Below are 21,578 nucleotides of genomic sequence, written 5' to 3'. Positions count from 1 at the left end.
TATAGAATAGACAATTGATATTACGTGGAGTGCACCAGACTGTGAGTTGGCTTAGTGACCATCAATATGCATGTGGAATCCACAGGATGAATACTGAACGAGTGGCTGCTTCATCACTGTTTATTACAATGCTCCCGACATGGTCTGTACACAAATCATCATATGACAAAGCTTCCAAAAAAGAAACCCACAACTTGTTTGTACATAATAAATTGGCTTCCTGCCCACACACTTCTTGTCAACATTTCTCATTTCCATACATCAGACTCTGTTTTTAATGCTGCACTTTTCACAAGGGATAATGGTAATGTCAGTACCTTAAATTCTTGTGAAATTTTAGCCAGCAAGGAATGTGCAATTTGAACATAGCACATTATCTTCTAGGCTAGTAGGTTTACACATGAAGGACTATGCTGAGTGATTTATTACTGAAACACAACTAAATATTTAGAATACAAATGACAGATTTTTCTGAAAGATTTATTGGCAGTAACCCTGCAGAAAATAAAATACTGACTTTTCAAGCTGTACAAATTTTCTTTCATCTGAGCCTTAATGCAAATCAGGGGAGCATTCCCTGTGACATTCTTCCATCAAGCCATTAACCTGGGAGGGTAAAGAGGCTGGCATGTGAACTGCTCAAAAGTTGAAACATCAACAAAACCCTGTTAACTATGAAAAAAAAAAAAAAAATCACAGTCTCATCAAGATGACTGTAAGGAATGCAGCATCACAGTTACATTCAGACAACTGTATGGAATGCACTGTCAGAAAGAAAACAACTGGTGAATGCATAAATGGAGACTGCATAACAGCCAGTCACATGATGCAAGCATAATGTGGAATAATCTGCCTGCCACTGGAAAAAAAATGTTTGGGAGTTACGGTGTGTCTGATGTGTTTACTCAGAATATTACACCTTTCCCATACATTTAAGCTCAGCATAAACAAGACCACAGAGTGTGACCGTCGAAATGTGTGAACTGCATGAAGAGTTAAGTTCATTTTTCATTCATTTTGTAGATGATGCTATGACTGATAACCAAAGGTACCAATAAGTACAAAGACTACTCTATCAATATAGAGTATACACCAAAGAAAAAGCTTAATTTTCACCTTGACCACCAAGTGCAACCATTGTTTCAGACTAGATGGTGAGCTCCAATTCGTGAACTAAGAATAATCTAAGTCTCAACGTCCTTGCCAAAATTTGTCAGACAATTGCTACCTTCCTCTCATTGTCAGTTGCATTTCAAGAGTTCCATAAAAGTCAAAATCTGAAAAGTCTTTAAATATAACACTTCACATATAAAGTCTTTCATGAAAGTGCATAAGATTTTAAAAGTCTTAAGTTTTTGGCTGTTGTGTTCTATCTTTAATACAAGATTGAGATAAAACTATATGTAACTAAATGGACACTTTGATATATTATGCCATTATGTCTTCTAGTTCTGTAAATGTTCTTGCAAGCTGATATGTATGAATATGAAACTCATTAGCAGTATTCTTATACTGATGTCTGATCTGACGCTATGGCTATAAACTGATGTTTATGTGTCCAAATTCTTTAATTCATGCTGCTTTTCCCTTTATAAATATTCAAAACATGAAAACATTTAAATCAAACTTACAAAACATAAACTGCTGCTACAATTCAGCACGTCACAATCAGAGCTTTATGGTCTATAAAAGAACAGTTAAAAGCAAACTCAATATTTTACCAGTCCAGTATGGAAAAATTACTGAATCTTGTTTTGACAGCTGAACACAAATCATACATGAACAAAATCATCCAAGATTGAACTCTGACCAAAGTTATTGTGCTAGTTCAGGATAACAAACTTAACAGCCCACGAGGCAGAGATCGGAGTATTAAAACAGAATTGGAAGATAATCCAGAAGGTCAAAAAACAGAAGGCTTAGAGGACCTTTGGGGTGCACAGTTGTTTATAATGTTTGTGTAAAGCGTAGTACAATATACTACTTCCCCAAATCTGGGCGAACACCCTCTTTTGTTCTTGAGATAAATGAATACAAAAGTCAAGATCTGTCATGCACAGGTCAAGGTCAACAATGCAGAGGTCAGTACAGTGCATGAACATGTTAACATTGCGAAGGCCTCAGCCAATGGGAGAGCTGGAACAAGCTCGTAACTATGAAAAAAAAAGCCTCATCTTGGCAAACTGGTTAAGTGGCAAAACTTTGGTGTAGCTAATGTTGTTTGAACCCAATATTGAAGCAGAATGTGTGCTTCTACTAAAATCTTGGCAAATTTATATGCCTGAACTTTCCCCAGTCTTAAATGACTATAAATTTTTCTAAATTCTTTTACATATATACTTACATATACCCATGCACAAACACACACATATACTCTTGCATATACAAGCATGCACCAAGGAGTCCCTCTCAAGAGATTTGAATCTCGAGCTCTTATAATGTTAAAAACATTATTTACTTCTACATACTTTAATAATACTGTACAGCAGGAAAAGCGCCGATCTTTACAAATCACTGATAGGTATTTGATCCTAAATGCTAATCTGTTCAGGCACTTCTAGTTCTACACATTCACGCTACTGTTGTACTTGGGAGGCATCACTGGTCTGCTGATGGCGGTTAGCCTACCCTTGATGTTAGCATGTCACAACTACACACATACAAACAGCCTTGTAATAGGTGGCCTGGCCACAACCTATCTACTCTGAATAATCCATGGTCTTGATGAACTCCACTGCAGAACTAAACTGCAGCCACCAATACTGCTCCTCACCCTGAAGACGGTTGACATAGAAACTTTCTACATACTGAATGGTGGAGAGAAGACAAGGAGGGTTTGCTTTGATAAGAACAAAGATCAAGACTGGCATGAAGTCGTCAGCTGCTGGGACTGTCTTCTCGTTGGCCATGCTCAGCAGGTTCATGATGGTTTGGGAACACCGCAACACACATTTCAGCTTGTCCTTGGGAGTCTGAAGAGAAATCAGCAACAAAACTGATCGTGAATGAAATGTACCTCCAGGAAAGACAATATACTGGCTTTCAACTTTAACTCATTTGATATGGGTATATTGATGCAGCTGAGCTATAGCTAAGCTCGTATGAAGACATTGGCATCTGCAGATGCAAACTGTACAGGAAGAGTTAAAATATAGATAACATGGGACCAACATGACACAAAAAATATTAACTGGCTTGACAACAATATTTTTCTTCTAAAATGCTAACAGCATAACATGAAATGCAGAGTGCACAGTGTGTAATGATGACAGCAGAACAGAGAACTGACTTTCACTGATGGTACTGTGTAGCACTAACCTTGTAGGCATTGATCATGACAATGTCTCGCTGAGCAGCAGGCCAGGGGCACTCAAAGTGGTAAACACGTGGAATGCGCAGATCCCTGTGGGTGGGTGTGATGATTGCGCTCAGCTTTTTAATATGCTGTTGGATCAACCTGCAAACATATTCACAAATCTGCACCAAGCGCTCACTCTAAGGTAGAAACACAGAACCAGGCAAACCTCATGTCAAGCAGAAGAACACTAGTTTTCAAATGTAAACAAGCAGCCATGGAGTCAACAAAGTATGGATGAGAACAACATTGTCAACATACTGGTCACGTAGGATGTCTCCATCTCCATTAGGAAACATGGCGTGGGTATAAATACGACTCATCAGTGACCGCTCAATGGCTTGTTTTCCATCTTCTGACTGGCTTTCTGAAGCAGCTGCAATACAAGGGAATAACCAGATCTCTAATCTCATTTAGAATTATCTAATCACACCACACAGTCGTAAATCTGGTTGCAAAGTGTTCCTTCAAATTCTTATTATCTACAGTTTTTTAACGTGTATAAATCAAAGAAGTCTTCATTAAAGGGGCTGTAAACATTGTAATGCAGTCTAAAAGTTGTGCAAAATTGTTGGAAAATGGGTCATAAACATGATTTAAGATGACTTCGGCAGTATGTACTACTCACCTGATAACCCACTCACTTTATTAGCTCACTATATCTAACATCAAAAGACTTCCTTCAAACTAATCAGTGTTCAATCTCCATCATCATTTGCAAGACTGGCCATGCAAGCAAACATGAGCTAAAGCCTGCAGACAAACTTGTGTCTGATGACATTTGTATAGGTAGGAAGTTAAATCACGTTTTGAACACAATGGCATCCCAATGTTTGTCTTCTAGTCAATGTTTCAAAAGATTTGATGAAATGGTTTGGCAGTTCCAAAGCTTTATTTATTCAGTACTGTCAGCTTAGTTTCAGATTGATGTTTCTGTAAGTTGAATAATGAGCTATGGCAAGAGATTTATGATTCACTGCTGCATCATTTTGCTTTGAGAAAAAAACAGAAAGGTGTTGTAACATTTCCTAAGACAGGCTTGAACGCTTCACTACTTTCATGCATTTTTAACTGCCACATATTTCTTTTTTATGACTGCAATGAATACTTGTAAACTCTAAAATGATTTCACTGGAGCATTGGGAACAGTTTAAACTTTAACTGATAGGTTCCTTTAAAAGCCTCAAAACAAATTTTAATCTAATTTGCAATCATTTTGTTTGCAAAACAAGTATTTTCAGTTTCGTTGTCCAACAAGATAATGCTTTATTTTTATCTTCAATCTATGTTTATCAGAAACTTTTTTTTTTCCATTTTAAAGATTATAGAAATTTTCCATGGACAAAAAATAGTAAAAGCACAATCAACCCAAGTTTCTGCTGAACGCTTACACTGAACAGTAACATAACAGATACCTTTCCACAAATGGTCCTGGGACATCTCTTGGTACATATACTGAAGAAATTCTTCCACCAGATCTGTCTACAGTAAGCAAACAATGTATATCATTTGAGTTTTAAGTCTCAGACAAACAGTTACTGCACTTCTTGTATTTCAGAGCTCACAAAATAATAAAGATACACATTAATACATGGTTACTTCAGAACTGTCCTTCTATAAGGCCTCAATTATTCAAACCAAATAAATTCAATCTATCCTTATTTATCAAGTTGAAATGGGTTTTCATTTTGGTATAGAGCACAACAGAAATAAAATAAATATAATCGATTACAATTTGTTAGTAATAAGCAATTTTCTTAGGTTTTGAGTGGGGGAGGTGAATAAAGAAACCTATTAAGCATTTTCGTTCTCTGTGACACTGCCAAACCCAGGTCAGTATAACCTGTTTATGAATAGTCAGTACATGTAACACTAATTTTGTCATCAATATTTGCACTCCAAACCTTGCATCATGTTTACCTTTTCATCTGACATTGCCAGACTTTGGAATTTTGAAATGAACTTGAGGACCTGCTGCTCATGTTGGTCAATGAAGAGACGAACACAAACGCTGATCAGGTGCTTCCTGCAGATCTCCCTCTCCCTGTAAACAGACAATGAAACCATCCAGGTGACATCCAAACAGTAACTGTATTTTAGAATAGGGGGCAGGGATTGGGCAGTGATTTTTTTTCCCCGACAGTAAAGACTTTACATAGTGAAGGTCTTTCCTTTTTTTTTTTTTGTTTGTTTAAATCTTCCAGACTAGCATGCCCTTTTTTCCTCTATTGTCATTTGATGATTTTATTTCACCCTAATATTAGCCTTCTTCATGTTCCATTCATACTGAATAGCTTAACTGGACTTTAAAGGGGAATAGTTGGACAGTGCTGCAAGTCAATCAAGATTAGTGTGTGGACTGAGTGACTGACTGCTGTCTCAGACAGAAGAGATGCTGGTGCTCTGAGGTGATCACCCTATGAGCTGTGAGAGTTAACCGCTTCTGTATCATTACTGAGGTCAAGGGTGATAACTCTATGGACTAGGTGCAAGTCGAGAGCCTTTACTATAAAAATGCTCAAACATTTATCTCCATGCATTTATATTTCATCTGAACTGAATGTAACTGAGGATTCAAGAGGTACTGAAATAAAGCTGTGCAAAAATATTGTAAGCTGTCTGGCCCAGCCTGGCCTCTAAGGCCTCACCTCTCCACACGGTTCAGCATCTTCTGCAGGTGAGCCAGAGCTGCCAGAAGTCCTTGTCGACAGCGAACCAAGTAGGAGATGTAGGCTGCACGGTTCCTGTATTCCTCACGTAGAGACTTTAGCAGCTTCTTGCTCCTGCACAAACAGCAAACCAAGATGAGAATGAACATATTAAGCAGTTAAAACTATTTTGATTTATTTTTAAGAGCTTGTAACTTATTACAGCCCAACAGCATATGTATCTGGTATTATATGTCTGGTGGAATATTAAGTAAACACAGGAAAGAGAAGAAATAGCTAATACTGATGATATTTGGGGGGAGTGGGCTAATTAGTGTTTCATACTGAGCCAGCAACGAAGGTTATATCACGGCAAGGCAGACAGCTAATGACACAAAGGTGTCAAGAGAAAGAAATGGGAAAAGAATTCAGCTCTTGACTTTGATGTTCATAAAATATTTGCTTGCAATAAATCATCATCTGTGTGTTTGAATATATCCTGTCTACGCAACCATTCTAATTCTTTTAAATCTCTCATATACTGACGCATAGGCACAATTTTTTTAAGAAAGAGTTTTAAATATACTACAATTTGTTTAAAACACTCTAGGCTTTATAGACATTCAATGACAGATAAAAGCTGATCTATTCATCTGCATACCCATCAGCATCAAAGAGTTTGACACAACGGATGGCTTCGTGCAGACGAGTGACCAAGTCCTTGTTCTGCAGGTTAATTGCCTCCGCCAGTTGCCATCGTAACAAGTACACCAGATCCTGCTCCCGTGCTATGCCACTCCCCTGCCTTGGGCTGTGAGACTGCATCTAGCAAAAAATCATAACATGTTTAGGCCACACTTTTTTCTGCATCTTGAATCCATTTCAGCATTTAACATGCACCAACAAATCAAGTAATAATAATAGTAATAATGTTCACTCACAGAGCCCAATATACGGGCTGTGGAACCTATCAAGTTAGCAGGTATGAACCAAAGCCTGTTCATTGTAACTCTGTACCAAGATGGTGATGACATTTTATTTTTCATGCGAAAAGGAACTCACCTGAATAAAGGCTGGCTGAATCTCGCACATACTGAGAACCAGGCGTAACTTGCGCTTGGCATCTTGAAAAGCAAAACATGTCTCCAAATTACTGGGATCTAGAAAAGGGGTGTTCTCTTCCACCTGTGCTGATGTAAGCTTCTCCTCTTCGCCATTTTGTGACAGGGTAGATTCCCTAGCCTGGTCCATGTTTTCTAAGGGGATTTTGGACACTGCTCCTTTTTTGGGTGTCCTGTACTTGGCCAGGATGTCATCAGAGGTGTCTGGCATCAACAAAATCCAGGAATATGTTTAGAAGCACATTTTTGCAAAGAATCGTTTTACTTAAAAATATGTTAAGATTGTTTTAGAATATTTCACAAAAGTCTTTGCTCAATTACACATTAATAAAATTGTTAGTGTGCATAAATATAATTACGAATTTTAAAAAAAGGTAAAGGTTATCATGACAAAGGTTAACACCAACATCTAATGATAAATTTAATGAATGGCATCAAGAAAATTTACACAGGCCTAAAATCCTATTTTGGTATCTTGCAGTGCACTGCATACCTCACCAAAGAAGATTATTTGTGACATTCTGTGAGAGTCTAAAGAAGGATGTATGGTCAATGGTTTGTGACACTGTCACTGTTAATGTCACATACATTATGACAAGAGATTTGTGCTCATTCACTGTTATGAACATCACAGACATCATGACTAGAGTTTCATGCTCACCAACTTTGCCACCACTGCTCTCAGTGCCATCTAATCCATCCCCAACGTTGCGAGCTCCCTTGCTGGCATCAGCATCTTGTCCATCAACACCTAGGATTACAGTAACATTACATTAACTTGTTTTGTAGACTGATATTTTATCATTCCTCTTTTGAAACCTTTCAGCACCTCTTTAAACTCTCCTCCAACTTGTTTTGGTGGAAACAGAACTTGAACTCTAATGAGCAGGCCAAATCCCATCTCAAGGGGAAATGGGGGTAAAGTAACAAAGGCTGTATCCTGATAAACAGTTCAAGCAAAGCTAGGAAACATTGTTACAGTCCTGCATGTAACAACTCCTTGCTTTTCCCAATATCAAATCAATATAAAGTAATCATTACATTATTTAAGCAGATTAATTTATTATTCTGTGAAGGTTCAACAGCCTATTTGGTGCCAAATTTATAAGATAATTTTGGGAATCTTTAGTAATTTTAAGTGACTAACCAACATATTTGAGGTACATTTTAATACTGAGCAGATACCCCCCGCATTCACCATAAACCATTGGATTTGAAGTTTCAGAGCAAGTAGAGACATAAGAAACATTCAAACGGAAGCAAACGAGTAGTTCAGTAGTTTATTCTTTGTTACTCCTCAAGGAGCAAAGGGCCACAACAACACCTCACCAGCGAACCCGGTTTTGGGCAGAACCCTTAAGTTGGGCACATGTGATTCCTTTGCCTTGCTCTCTACTGTTTATTTCCAAGTCTGCTTTGGTCTCCCAACTCTCCTCTTCACCTGAGGGTTCCAGTCAAGTGCCTGCTTGGCAATGGTGTCAGCTGGTTTGTGCAGGGTGTGTCCTATCCAGTCTCATTTTCCCTTTTTGATGTCTTGGTTAATGGTTGGTTCTTTACCACAGGCTGTTGTTTGAGATCTTTTCAGGCCATCTTATTTACAGAATATGGCGTAGGTATCGGTTGGTAAAGGTCTGCAGCTTGTTGTTGGTGGTGTTTGTCACTCTCCAGGTTTCAAAACCATCCAGTGGGACAGCTTTCACATTGGTGTTGAAGATGCGGGTCTTACAGTGGAAGGATAATGCTAGGGAGTTCCAGAAGGGCCGTAGGCTGTTAAAAGCATGCCTGACCTTGTTGATGCGGCTTTTGATGTCATCATCCACTCTAATGTCTTTGTTGACAATGCTTCCCAGATGCACAATGCGATCTGTTTCTAGGATGTTCTCTCCTTGAAGTTGGATTGTCAGTTCCTGCTTGTTGTTGATTCTCATCACTTCGGTCTTTCTTTTGACCTTTAAGCCAGTCTTCTCTGATTCCTCTGACAGCTTACTCAGTTTGGTTTGTGCATGTTGCTGCTGATGAGATAGGAGACTACTGTCATCTGCAAACTCCAGGTCCTCTAGCTGTTTGGTGAAGGTCCACTGGATACCGGTGTTGTTGTTTTGGGTTGTCACAATGGTAAATAAATTGCTCTGAGGGAGCAAATATACACAAGCACGTAGTGTTTAGGAGCAGCTTATACTGTACCACTCCATGCACACTTTTTATTGTGTTAAGAGAATGTGAGAATGTGTATTTATGTGAGTTTATGAAAAAAAGTAGGTATTTTAAGTTCTTTTTAAAAATCATGATATCAGATGAGATCAAACAGCACTTACCTGAAAATTCTTTGTCAGACTTTGTCTTTCTTTTAATGCCTGTAAGAACAAAAAGGTCAATTAGTAGTGGGTGCATCAAATCCTGCATCAGCTCTCTTGGATTTCTTGGAATTACTCAGGTTTTAAAAGATACGGGTCTAGATATAAATTATACTAAGAAACATCAGGATCTTTCTGAGAGCGATACGTAGTAAAATACTGCTGTCCACTAATAGCTGGGTTTTCATGTCGGTGTTTGTTACATGTGATTAAAAATGGATAAAAAAGAAAACAAATATCCCAGAAATAAGCAAAATACTTTTTGAAAGTGCTCACCTTTGTGAAGCTTATCTCGGAAAAATGTGCGGAAGAAGCCACGTGTCTTGCTAGAGCGATCTCCATCTTCTCCTTCTTGAAAATCCTATCATCAAACACATGACACTGAGCTTCATCAGACACATTCATCATTGCATGTACCCCACCATAATCAGTGCTGTAAGTGTGAAAATGATTGTTTGCTTGAAGGTCACTTAAAATGGGGAGCAGTCTGAAATGATTCAAATAAGTACCTTTTCATCAGATCGGATAGAGATGTTGTCAGGTGCATGATGCTGTGAAGACAATGAACCAGTGTTGCTGGTGCTCCTCTCTGCCACTGTGTCTTTGTCAGATGGAGCATCTGCTTCTGAAGGCTCTTCTTTTGCTTTTGGTGCCACAGAATCCTTAAAAGCTGAATCATCCTCACAGAGCAGTCCTATAGCACTGTCCACTGAATGCGAAGACACAGTGCCCAAATTATCTCCCGCACCAGAAGACACACCAAACACACTTGTACTCTGGCTGGTGCTACAGTTAGCGTTGATGTCATTGTTTAAGGACCCATCTGCCTCACCTTCTGAGGCAAAGGGATCAAACATGCTAAGGGCAGCTGACAGACGATTTTCATCGATGCATGTATTTTGCTGCTCAGCAATAGTTAAAGGCTCAGCGTGCTCCAAATCTATCAAAAGGTCTGCTGATTCAGAAGGTGAATCAAAAGACCTAACATCCTCAGTTATTTCTATAAGTGGGTTGCCACTATCTTGAGACATTCTGTCTTTGTTATAACTTTCTCGTTGACGAGCCTGTGACTGGCTGGATGAACTTTCAACTGACAAAGGACGTGGAGGTACTGGAGGAGGAGTATTAAAGTTTGGTACAGGACCAGAAGATGGAATTCCAGAAGCAGCCAGTGAACTAGCCTGTTGTTGTTTGTCAACCACAGCCCCTCTGCCACTGACCTGCCCATTAGTACTGACCCAGACGTTGATGGAAGGGTTAATGGAGTGGTGTGGCGCAGAATTCCTGGGTAGCAATGCTATCACATCACTGTTTCCATTTCCTCCAGTTTGTTGGTTGCTGGAATTTGGATATTGCTGATGATGGTGATGCCTCTCTACTGGGTCTGAATGTCTTTCTTTCCATGCTCTTCGTACCATGTGCTGTGGTTCTAGACCTGCCTGCCTCCCCTCATGTTTGCTCCCATGACCCAAACGGTGAAACTGAGGAGGGTGCAAGGACTGAGAAGAGAGTGGCATTCCTTGAATTGAGTGAGGTGAGGAAAACTGAAGGTTACCCTTCCTTGCTGGCTCACCTGTGTCATCTCTGGTTTGTTTTGGACTCTCTGGTGAGCCTTGCAACATGTCACCAAAATCAGAAAGTTCCTCAGACCTCAAAGCAGCACCACCCACAGCACCAAGTGCATCAAGGTTGACTTCATCTGCAAAATAATATAATTGTCATACCCCACACTCACGACACAAAAGTTTAAGTTTTACAGACTGACACAGTAAAAGATGGGGAATCTTTATCCTCACTTAAACAATCCCAAGATGAATTCAATAATTCTTATCAACTCTGTTTTAATAATAATAAATTTAATTAATTCAGGCTACACAGGCTATTCTCTGGTTGCTCTGACCAAAATATTCAGTGTACAATCCTACTTGCAGTAAAAATTCTCATCGGGCGATGCAAGACTATTGCCAATATTTTCATCAAGTTCTTTGAATGTACAACCATACAGTGAAACATCTGGATTTTATAAAAGATAACAAAGGGTATTTACTCACCTGCTCCAATATCCTCCTGACCCACAGAACTGTCAGCTTCATCTCTGTCAACAATACTGCTCACCTCATCCTGCAAAGATGGTAGAGAGATAGTTATATATCGATATATGTGTAAATATGAGTATGTGTGAATAGATCTAATGATTTAACTATTCAAATTTTTTCTATTTTAAATGAAATAAACAAACTTCTCCATGTGTTCTTATACATACTCAGCTCCCGCAATAGAAGACCAAATGCAATCTAGAATTAATAAATTCTGTTTATACCAGGCACAGTGTATACAATGTACACATTTGAAACAGGTCTGCACACGTCTCCTTGTATAACTGCACCACATAATTTTCCAAAGTACAAATATTGCCTAAAGTTACAAATAAAAAGAAAACAAAATGTGCCCACTTGGTCATCAAGCTCTTTCAGAAGTTCAGAGTTCTTCTCATCAGTATCACTAGCGAGGACATCCGTGCTCCAAGCATCACTGGCTGTCTCCGATATCTCCGACACAGGCTGAAAAAGGGATACAATAGTAAAGCACAAGACCTTAGAACTAGAAAATATAGAACCATGAGAGAGAAATCATTCCACTAGTCTCTATTTACAACATACCATTCTTGGCAGTAAAATTTCTATCTTCCAGTACTTGCCAGATCTCATAACTATGTGAAGTTCTTCCTACAAGCCAGCCCACTCCTGAGTGGTCAAACAGACCAATCAACAGGAAGCACACAAACTCAACCAGCTCAACCACCATAAAATGGTATTTTTTTCTTTGTACTGTACCCAGATGTCATGACTATGTGGAAAATAAATAGCAGGTGAAGAGTGTGAGTGACTGTCAAATGGAACCAGAAAGACTTCAGACATTCCTCAATTTCAGCAAGGCTGCAGGTCAGGAGGCCACTTCATGCCAAATTCTGATATCCATTATTGCTAACTTGAGAATCTATAATTGAGATAACTAACCTCCTGGTCTCTGGCTGCCAAAATAAATGGGCGACTCATCTCCTCAGCCACCTCCTCCAATCTCTCCAACTGATTCTGGTCCGGAGGCTCTGAGTCACTTGCCAGGACATCGGTGCTCCATGTATCACTTACTGTTGACTTTATCTCATCCCCAGCTGCACAAAAAAATATGATCTGCATATGGGAGGTTGATTTCCTTGCTCTTTTCAACATAATAAAGAGGGTAGTGAGAGATAATTCATTTCTTGGGGTTCTTTCCCCAGCCTTCTCTGCACAACAATGACTACACAAAAACAGTGAAATTCTATAAATATTTGAGGACTGTTTAGGGCCTTCTTAACCAAACAAATGTGGACACAAATTTAACAAAGTCTGGCAAAGCTTTTATATAGCCATCATTAAAGTGTTGCCAAACTTGGACCAATATTTATCCATATTTGTCTTGTTAAGAGGGGACATTTGATCTCTATACAAATGTTTTCTCAGATTAACTGGTCTTTTGTTCTAATATCAATGTACATGATACATTTACCAAAATAAGACGTAACTTACGCTCCAAATCAAACTTTCCAAAACGATCAGTCACATCAACCCTGTTCTGCTTCTGCACCGTCTCAGGCACAGGTACAGGCAGTTCTGCAGCACCTCGAGGATTTTCCTCTACACTACCTGCCTGGGACAAAGGTGTGTCACGGCCGCTGATGCTGGGAGAGCCTCGTCCACTTACATTAGCAGACATCATGTCAGAGAAATTGTCCAACTCATTCTCATCAACAGAGTGACTTGAGGCAGCCTCTGAAATAGCTTCTTGGCAGTCACTAGTGTTACCTGCAACGCAAAGGAAACTAGAATAATTTTATTTTAAATCACAAACAGCCATCACATTGTCTTAATCCATTTACAAAATCATCTATAAATAATGAATTATTGTATGAGTAATTATTGTATTTTGATAGCTGTGTGCATGTGTGTGCACATGAACAAGCAAGACAGTGACTGAGAAAACAGGTCAACTGGGCTGACACAAATGATATTAGGACTTCACAAAAATTACCAAAAAAAAATCTTTATGTTTCTTACCAATGGATTCTTGGTCATGTGATAATGAGAAACGTGTTCTTTTTTCCTGGATTTCTGTTCCTGGTACAGCAATACTTTCAGACAAAGCTGAAGGATATTTCACTTTTCGACGCCTATTTTCATACTCCCACGCCAACACCTATTGACAAAAGCAATAAAAGAGCAATCAGTTATCCACAACTTAATAAGAAATGATAGAAGATGGGAAAAGTGAACTAAGAGATAGGATCAGCCTATGTTCATCATCCAGAACAGCCTAATATTTCTCTTATCAGATGCAAGGTTTATCTGATGTCATCTGTCAGCCAGGGACAGATGGACAATCACCTGCTGAGTGGCACAGGAAGTGGGCTGATAAAGGACTTACCATAGTCCATCATCATACAGACACACGACATTCTGCATCCTTAACATGCTGGTAGAACACAGTATGTACCTGACATCTGCTTGACAGCAAGAATGATGACCTTTGGATTCCTTAATGTCATGAGACGCATAGAAAATAGAAGCTTGGAAAGTTTCAGACTACAGACAATAATGAAATAATCAGATGGCCATGTAATCCTTCCCTATCACTACAATAAAAAAGATTGTTCTCACTGTAGGCCATGACCCAGTGCAGGATATGGCTCCAATGATTTGTAGGAAGCATCAGAATCTGAGATAAACCAGTCACTCAGAAAGATTTGCTTGTGGGTCATTACCATCATAAAAGCGAAAATTAAAATCTCATAAAAAAAGACATTAGAAGAAACGTCAGCCCACCCTGATAAAAGAGAAGAGTTACTGTGGTCAAAAATACTGGAACATCTTTGTCTCATGGTAATGGACAACAGGTACCTGTACAAAACTTGTACACCTGCTTATCATGAAAGTTCCACTTTGCATTATGACACCCTTCAGTATCAGCTGGGAATAGCGTTCTTATTACAGCAATCTACTCTTTTCGTGAACATATTATTACACATTCTGTTTTTGCACCAACCTTTTTTTCTGCAATCATTCCTGGGCAGTCTGCAGGAGGAACAACTGTAATTACAAGAACATCTTCAAGTCCTGATATTTTCTCCCTGTCTCCTGCATCATTGCCTGTTTCCTCCCCCAGTTGATAAAGATTAGTAATGGATTGTTTCTTCTTCACACCTGGGGAAAGAAAATGCTTGTGCAAATATGAGTGCAGGCAAGGTTTCTTTCACTCACACACTGCAGTTTTATTAGCATAGCAGTGCCTTATCTACTTTGGCTTTTCTGGTTTTTATTGATCATACAAAGTTATTTTACTCACTTCCCAATGTCCCCCGAAAAAGCAAAAAATAAAGACAAGACACAAACTTTTGTTTTTGAAGAGTTTTCTTTGTGAACCTGGTGTATCTGGTGTGCTAAGCCCAGCAGGTGCTGGTGCTGCTGCCACAGAGTCTAGTATGACAGATGATGAGGTATTAGGAAGACAAGAATCACTCTGTAAGGCAGCAACCTCTAGTGGCAGGGAGGACAAAACATGCTCAAGCTGCTTTTTGCCTGGCAGCTTATCGTCAAGGTTGGTACTTGTCTGTCGCAGGAATGCCACCTGTAACACACATCACTCTTTTTTAAATGTTTTCTTTTTTCTTTTGGTTAATAGTACCAGTAAATTTCTTTATCTTTTCACCTTTTCACATCTGTGTATTTTAAAAAGCAGTTGCTCTCTCGCTCATCAAGCGTAATAATTGCTGAAGATTCCCTGTTGTCTGGCTGCTGAACAAAAATGTCCACTAAAGACACTCATGTGATTCTTTCATCTTGAAAACAATGGATTTCAGTTACTTTTGATAAAAAAGTTTCAAGAGACTCACCATTCCTTTGACTTCCGATGGGGTCATAAGGACTGCTGATCTCATTAGTAGGTTGGCTGGTGTGGATCCTGGGGTCAACAACACATCATCCCAAGGACCCTCTAGAAAACAGTCAAGCACAGATGACATACAGCCCTGCAACAAAAAGGTGATTAATGTTAATTTTCAGATGAACAGTTTATTCATAAACTGTATGTTCACATACATCTGAAACTGAAACAATGGTGATGAAGTAATAACACAAGACAATAAACCCAATGCTATTATAGATTTAGAACATTAGACATACTTACAGAATAAACTGGTAGGGTAAAGTATCTTATTACGGAAAGCAACTAAGCAAAATTATAACACATAATTTTCAAACCCACAGATAAAAATGACTGAAAGATTTATTCTCTTAAATAATACCATTTATGTTCTAAAATTTTTGTCTTTTATTTCATGAAGTGTAACGATTGTTCACCTTTTCAAAGCGGCCATACAAATCTCTGACTTTTGGGTCAATCTCATCCCAGCGAGAGATAGCAAGAACCTGCACAATCTGAGCTATTTGCATGAGGTTGTGGCGTGCAATATGGCTGATGGGGATATCAGAAGTAATGCCATAAGGTTCTGGATCACAAATGGCTGGACAAATAAACAATGCAAATACCAAGTCTGCACAAGCAGCTCGCACCTGGAAAATAAAGCAGAAATCATAGTTAACAAATGACACATACATTCAGACTAATATGAAATTCCTAAAGTGGGCTAAAGTTGTTCTCCATCATGTTTTTTTTTAATATATATACTGATATAGCAAAGAATAATTTTGATACCTGAACAAAGCAGTACAATGTAGAAAAAATATATGTAAATACCCAGAAATGTAAGCCTGTAATTTTTCAATAAGACTAAGTATGGGAATATGCACTGAAAAAAGCTGGCTATATTTCATGTTGTGATCTTGACCTCAGCTGTATCCACATGGCCCGCTTGTGTAAGTGAGGTAAAAACATGGCTGGTGAGCCAGGCTATGGCTGGAGGAAAGCAGTGCAGGTTGGCCTTTATAGATGTAATAAAACGTTGGGCCAACATCACCAATTTGTCCACAATAAACTTGCGGTAGTTCTGTTGTTTTGTGCGATATTCATCGGTTCCAGGATCGCCAAAACGCTTTTGACGTTCTTTGGGTGGAAACCGAACCATAGCCTGTTAAAGTGTAAAAAAAGAGGCAAAATTCTCAACGGACCTGTAAACAGACTTAAATCAAGTTTATTCTTTCTTTACATCAGGTTACTATACTTGCGTAAATAAAATAAGCCACAAGACTATAACACTTGATGTTACCAATGAAAAGCTTCTCCTTCTTAATAAAACTATGTTTTAAGCCTCAAACACACTGTACATTATTCATTGAGCTTTGTAATTTCAGAAAATGTGATATTAACAGGCCATTTAAAAAAAAACAACTTGGAAACAATACTGAAAAGAACATGCCTTTGAAGGGTCAATATCATAAAACCATTCATCTTCCATTAGCAAACGCATTATGGGATCATGAAGAGTTGCTGTTAGGAACTGGCGGGCTGAGAACAGGCAGTCACATAGCTGTTTGTACAGCAAGAAAAATGCACAGCTGCCACGTCTTAATAAACGTCTAGGGTTGTCATCATTAGCAAGCTGCAAAGATACTTTTTTTGATAAAATAACTGTGATTACAGTATGTGAAAGAACATATCAGAACTTTACCTCATTTTAATTCAGAAAAAATGTGGTCACTTTTAAAGTATTCAAAAATGATTTGCATCCATATTGAAACTTTAGTCTATCTGTATTATCTGCTGAATCCCTATATCTTATGGTCCAGTTCTGGATATCAGAAGCAAGAATATAGCAGAGTGTGAGATAAAGAAACGGTCTGAAAGTTAAACATAATAGTGGAACAAAAATTGATATATCTGGAAAAATAACTCCAAAGAAAGCCACAAATGAAATTCTGCACATAAAGTACATTTATCAATGCACTGCTGCAGCTTCTCTGTATTGAGCATATGATATCATGGTAACTTTTAGAAAAGAACCACATAGATGTTATCAAGTATAAAGCCCCTCAGAAACTTGTAAAATGTTCTGCTTTGTCTTCCTCCACCCCTACCTCCCCTGTGTCCTCATGCTTTGTACATAACAACACAGCAGTCTAATACTAGGTGCATTACCTGCATCTCTGTCAACAGTTTAAGAATCTGGAGCATGGCTGTCTCATCCTCTCTGAACATGCAGCCTCCAAAGATTGAGGCTGTCACAGTTGTAACGATGCGCTCCAGGTTGAAACTTCCCGTTTTTTCACCTTCATAGATACACTGTCCTACTAAAACTGGATTATCCCATAGAAATTTTAGAAGGTCACCAAATTTGCTGTCGTGATGACTGAAATGCTTGTAGGAGTCAACAAAGTTGGTGTTCTCTAATTCATTACTTTGTCCACATGCCTGGTAACATAAAAAAAAGAACACAGCATTATAATTAAAAACACTGCAATACCAGTTTCTGATACACAGTTTATCATAAAACAACAAAACCTTAGAAAACATTTTGAGAAAGAAATAAAAAATGTAAAAAATAATGTCTGCTTAACTCTTACATTGATCCCCTTGACATCATGGCCATGTGCCATGCAGGTGTTGAGAATTGATTTCTGATGTCGGGCAATCCATGCCACGTGCAATAGTTTTTCTGATGTCTGACGCACATTGTCATACAGCTGCTGCAGCTGTTCTCTTTCTGTAGAAACAAAGAGGCGCTCTTGCTGCAGATGCCTGCTAAGCTCTACCAGGTCTGACATAAGGCTCATGGCAAAGGGTAGTTCTGTCCTGGCAATACATAAATCTATATTAGCACAACAGCTTTCAAACTAGTCCTGCAGAAACAATACAAATCATATGAAAGTCATCTATGAAGATTAATCAATAAAAAGCAACCTCTACCAGTCCATCCAAATGAAGATAGTGAGGTGTGACATGGTGTATATGCATGTGTGAGATAATTTTTTCAGCCAGAATGTTAACCAGACATACTGTCAGATATATGATCATGTTTAACAAACCTTTGATTTAACAGTCACATCATTTATGTGTTTACTAATATGTACCAAATTAAGAAGGCCCTTCAACCATATTCCTTCACTTATCAGTTTACATTATTCAAACATTTGTACAGATCACAGTTTAGAAAAAAAATGTTACTGCTCAATAAAGTCTACATTTTTATACAGCATTAAAATCAATTAATCATACTTTAAAATAGCAAAAATGAAAAGTTGTTTGTTTCCTTTTTTACAAAGGTCAAACCTGAAAATTTTTGACTTCTCAGGCATCGTTGTATAACTATTAAAAAAAAAAGACATAAAACTGTACATTGGTAGCACATGAGCTACTTTCCAACTCTCCGGTGTTTTCTTTAATTCTTCTGCTCCATTTTTAAATTTATGCAATATCACTAAGCCTTGCAAATAGTTATATCAAATAATATATCATTTGCCAGCATAACAGAAGCAAGATTAAAACAATTATAAAGCAGAAACTGATAATTCTCCTAAATGAAAATGTTAACTGCATTATAAAAACTCTTTTTCAAATTTTGAAATGGACATACACAAATTTTGCTTCATGATTCTTACAATAAAATAGTACATAGAATGTCTTTACAATAAATGCTTACATAAATGATCCACCTACAGCTCAGTCTGCTTAAAATATAACTTATGGTAAGAAGTATAGCCAAGCAGACAGGCAAAAGTAGGTGAAATATATTCAAATATTCATTACAAGTATATACACAAATTATATTAAGTCTTAGTCTTAAATATATTAAAGGAGGGGAGAGTATAATTGTTTTATGCCGAGCCAGCAACTAAAAGGCTATATCATGGAAAAGCAGCTGGCCTTGTATTGTTTTAAATGAACGCTCACATGTGATTGACAGAAGAATATAAACCCCAGGAAAGAGCAGAAGACGGGCGGTTGTTTTAAAATCACGTGGTTTATCTTACATGAATGAAATGTAATCTTATTCAAGTTACCAAACAATTATCACGAATACATCTTTCATTATGTGTGCGCACCAATCTATGGTAATGTATAATTTGAACATGAATGAGGACAGAAATAAACCTCCGTGTAAATCCACAGTTGATGCAACTTTGATCCGAATAATAATCAATAATAATTATATTCGACCAATATATGGTGCAAAGAAACATAAATATATATACTCAATCAGTATGCACTTCCATCGTGATCTTGATGCTGGGGGAGGGGTCGAACGTACAGGAAATTATCGACATTAGCTACTTCTTGTGCGACTTTCAATAACGATGAGAAAATAAATTAATAAAATAAATGAAACTTATTACTTTTATTTCTTGACCATTTAGATCCTTGTAACATGAATCATAGCTTGAGCACCATGGACAAAACACTCAGTCCGACAAGAAAAACATTGAGGTCGGCTTGTTCCAAGGCGCATGCGTGTGGACTGGGAGAATACATTTACGTATACCTTTATTCGTAACGAAGTGTAAGATAAGCAATTTAAACGTTAGTTAAAGAAACTAAAAATACTATTTTACAACTATTACAGTATAATTCTTCAGTGAATATTACAGAAAAAAATGTTGTGTCTTTCGGTTATGGCAAGAACTGCTCCCTATTTCAGGGAGACAATTTTCTGGCAAGGGGGAGTTGCTTTTGATGTCTGCGCTGATCAAACATCTGAGTGTATGCAACGCTGTTACTGCAACTTTGTGTATTGCCTGGTTGTTTTCAAGGACAAAAGTTATAATCTTTTTATACGAAGAACTGTCTCAGACATTTTTATGATGAACTGAAAACAAGCGGAAAATATGCGATGTCATTCAAATCGCTGTGACAAGCAACGCAGTCCCAAGAGTTTAATATTTCAGACTGTCGATCATTGCTACAAATAACAGTTTTTCTATTGCTAGCACGATGATCTTCTTTCTTGTGCTCTTGCTTTTGTTATTGATGTTTTCAAGAGACCTACCGCCTATGTATCTGCCCCTTTTGTTGGTCGTTATGATGATGTCATCTTGTCAAGTGGTTGTGGGCGTCGTGCTTCTACAAATGCTTATGTTTTCAAATATAATGCCACTTCCTCTTCTGCTGTTCCTGGTGGCTATTTTCTTGATTCTGTCAAAATGGTCAGCTTACTACAATTCTGATGATACTGCTCAGAGTAATGCTGCTTTCACTTGAATCAGATGTAAAAATCTAGCACTAATGCTTCTTGTTTTTCTTACTAGACAGTTGCTTTCGTGGCGTTTTCAATGTGATTTTGGCTTATTTCTTTTCATAATCATAAAAGCAGTTCATATCTTATCCTCTAACCCATAGTGGATATTGTGGACATAGAGCTGGAATGTGTTCAGAACTCTTGAGAAAGAGGGTGTGTGTTTGCATTCACGTACAAATACTTGTTTATACCTGTGCGTTCATCAAAGAACCCAGCACATCATATTTACATGAATAGAGGTCAGTTTGAGGTGAACAGCTTTAAGTACTTGGGAGCCACCCTTTCCAAAGATGACAGCTCTACAGAAGACATTAGGGCCAGGATCACAACGGTGACTGCAGCAACAGTCAGATTTGGAAAAGATTGACACAGCAATACAATCAGGTTTACCACCAAAGATAGACTACACGTCCCTCATAGTTCCAATCCACTATCCCCTCCCTAGATCCTGCTGGCAGGGAGCATGGTCATTGTTGATCTGGGCATCAAGCTGTCTGGCATGATGTTTGTTTAGGAGCAAATATCCTTGAACCAGTCTCTGGGCTTTCAAACTTGGTAGCACCAAAGTTTTCTCTTTAAGTGAACCACAGTTGTTGAGTCAACCTGATTGCAAACACGTACGCACTGGCCCTGGCCTGTACTTTTGTTATGGAAAGTCTTTGACCGCTGATGCGGTGTTAGCATCACGATTTTCTGCAGAGATTTACTTCCATAGCCTTCATCTTTCCCGAGATTTCCCACAAGACAGCAAGGCCATTTTCCCTTGGCCAGGGTTGTGGCAGAAAACATGATGTGTGAAACCCTCCACAAAATTCCATCAGTGGAAGGCCAATTTGCAACCTATGCTTTACAGGCAACATAGATCTGTTAGCAGGC

General features: G+C 38.3%; 1 protein-coding gene across 1 annotated transcript; it reads right to left on the bottom strand.

Annotated features, from left to right (window-relative positions):
• Positions 1-104: 104 nt before the first annotated feature.
• On the bottom strand, positions 105-19,980 carry LOC112576140 (GTPase-activating protein and VPS9 domain-containing protein 1-like). The gene is made up of 26 exons (XM_025258408.1): positions 19,804-19,980; positions 18,034-18,262; positions 17,609-17,881; positions 16,890-17,072; positions 16,362-16,601; positions 15,874-16,086; positions 15,408-15,542; positions 14,908-15,142; positions 14,561-14,718; positions 13,576-13,714; positions 13,048-13,323; positions 12,496-12,650; positions 11,932-12,039; positions 11,530-11,599; positions 9,988-11,177; positions 9,755-9,839; positions 9,440-9,478; positions 7,786-7,875; positions 7,066-7,328; positions 6,665-6,828; positions 6,004-6,138; positions 5,276-5,399; positions 4,771-4,837; positions 3,617-3,731; positions 3,319-3,457; positions 105-2,972 (listed from the first exon to the last, which is right to left on the bottom strand). The coding sequence occupies exons 2-26, from the start codon at positions 18,241-18,243 to the stop codon at positions 2,700-2,702; spliced, it is 5,079 nt and encodes a 1,692-aa protein (XP_025114193.1). The 5' UTR covers positions 18,244-18,262; positions 19,804-19,980; the 3' UTR covers positions 105-2,699.
• Between the last annotated feature and the right edge of the window lie 1,598 nt (positions 19,981-21,578).

This window comes from Pomacea canaliculata, linkage group LG11, assembly GCF_003073045.1.
Source record: "Pomacea canaliculata isolate SZHN2017 linkage group LG11, ASM307304v1, whole genome shotgun sequence".
Classification (NCBI taxonomy): domain Eukaryota; kingdom Metazoa; phylum Mollusca; class Gastropoda; order Architaenioglossa; family Ampullariidae; genus Pomacea; species Pomacea canaliculata.
Note: the sequence above shows the minus strand (reverse complement) of the source record. Positions and strands in the feature narration are given on the sequence as shown.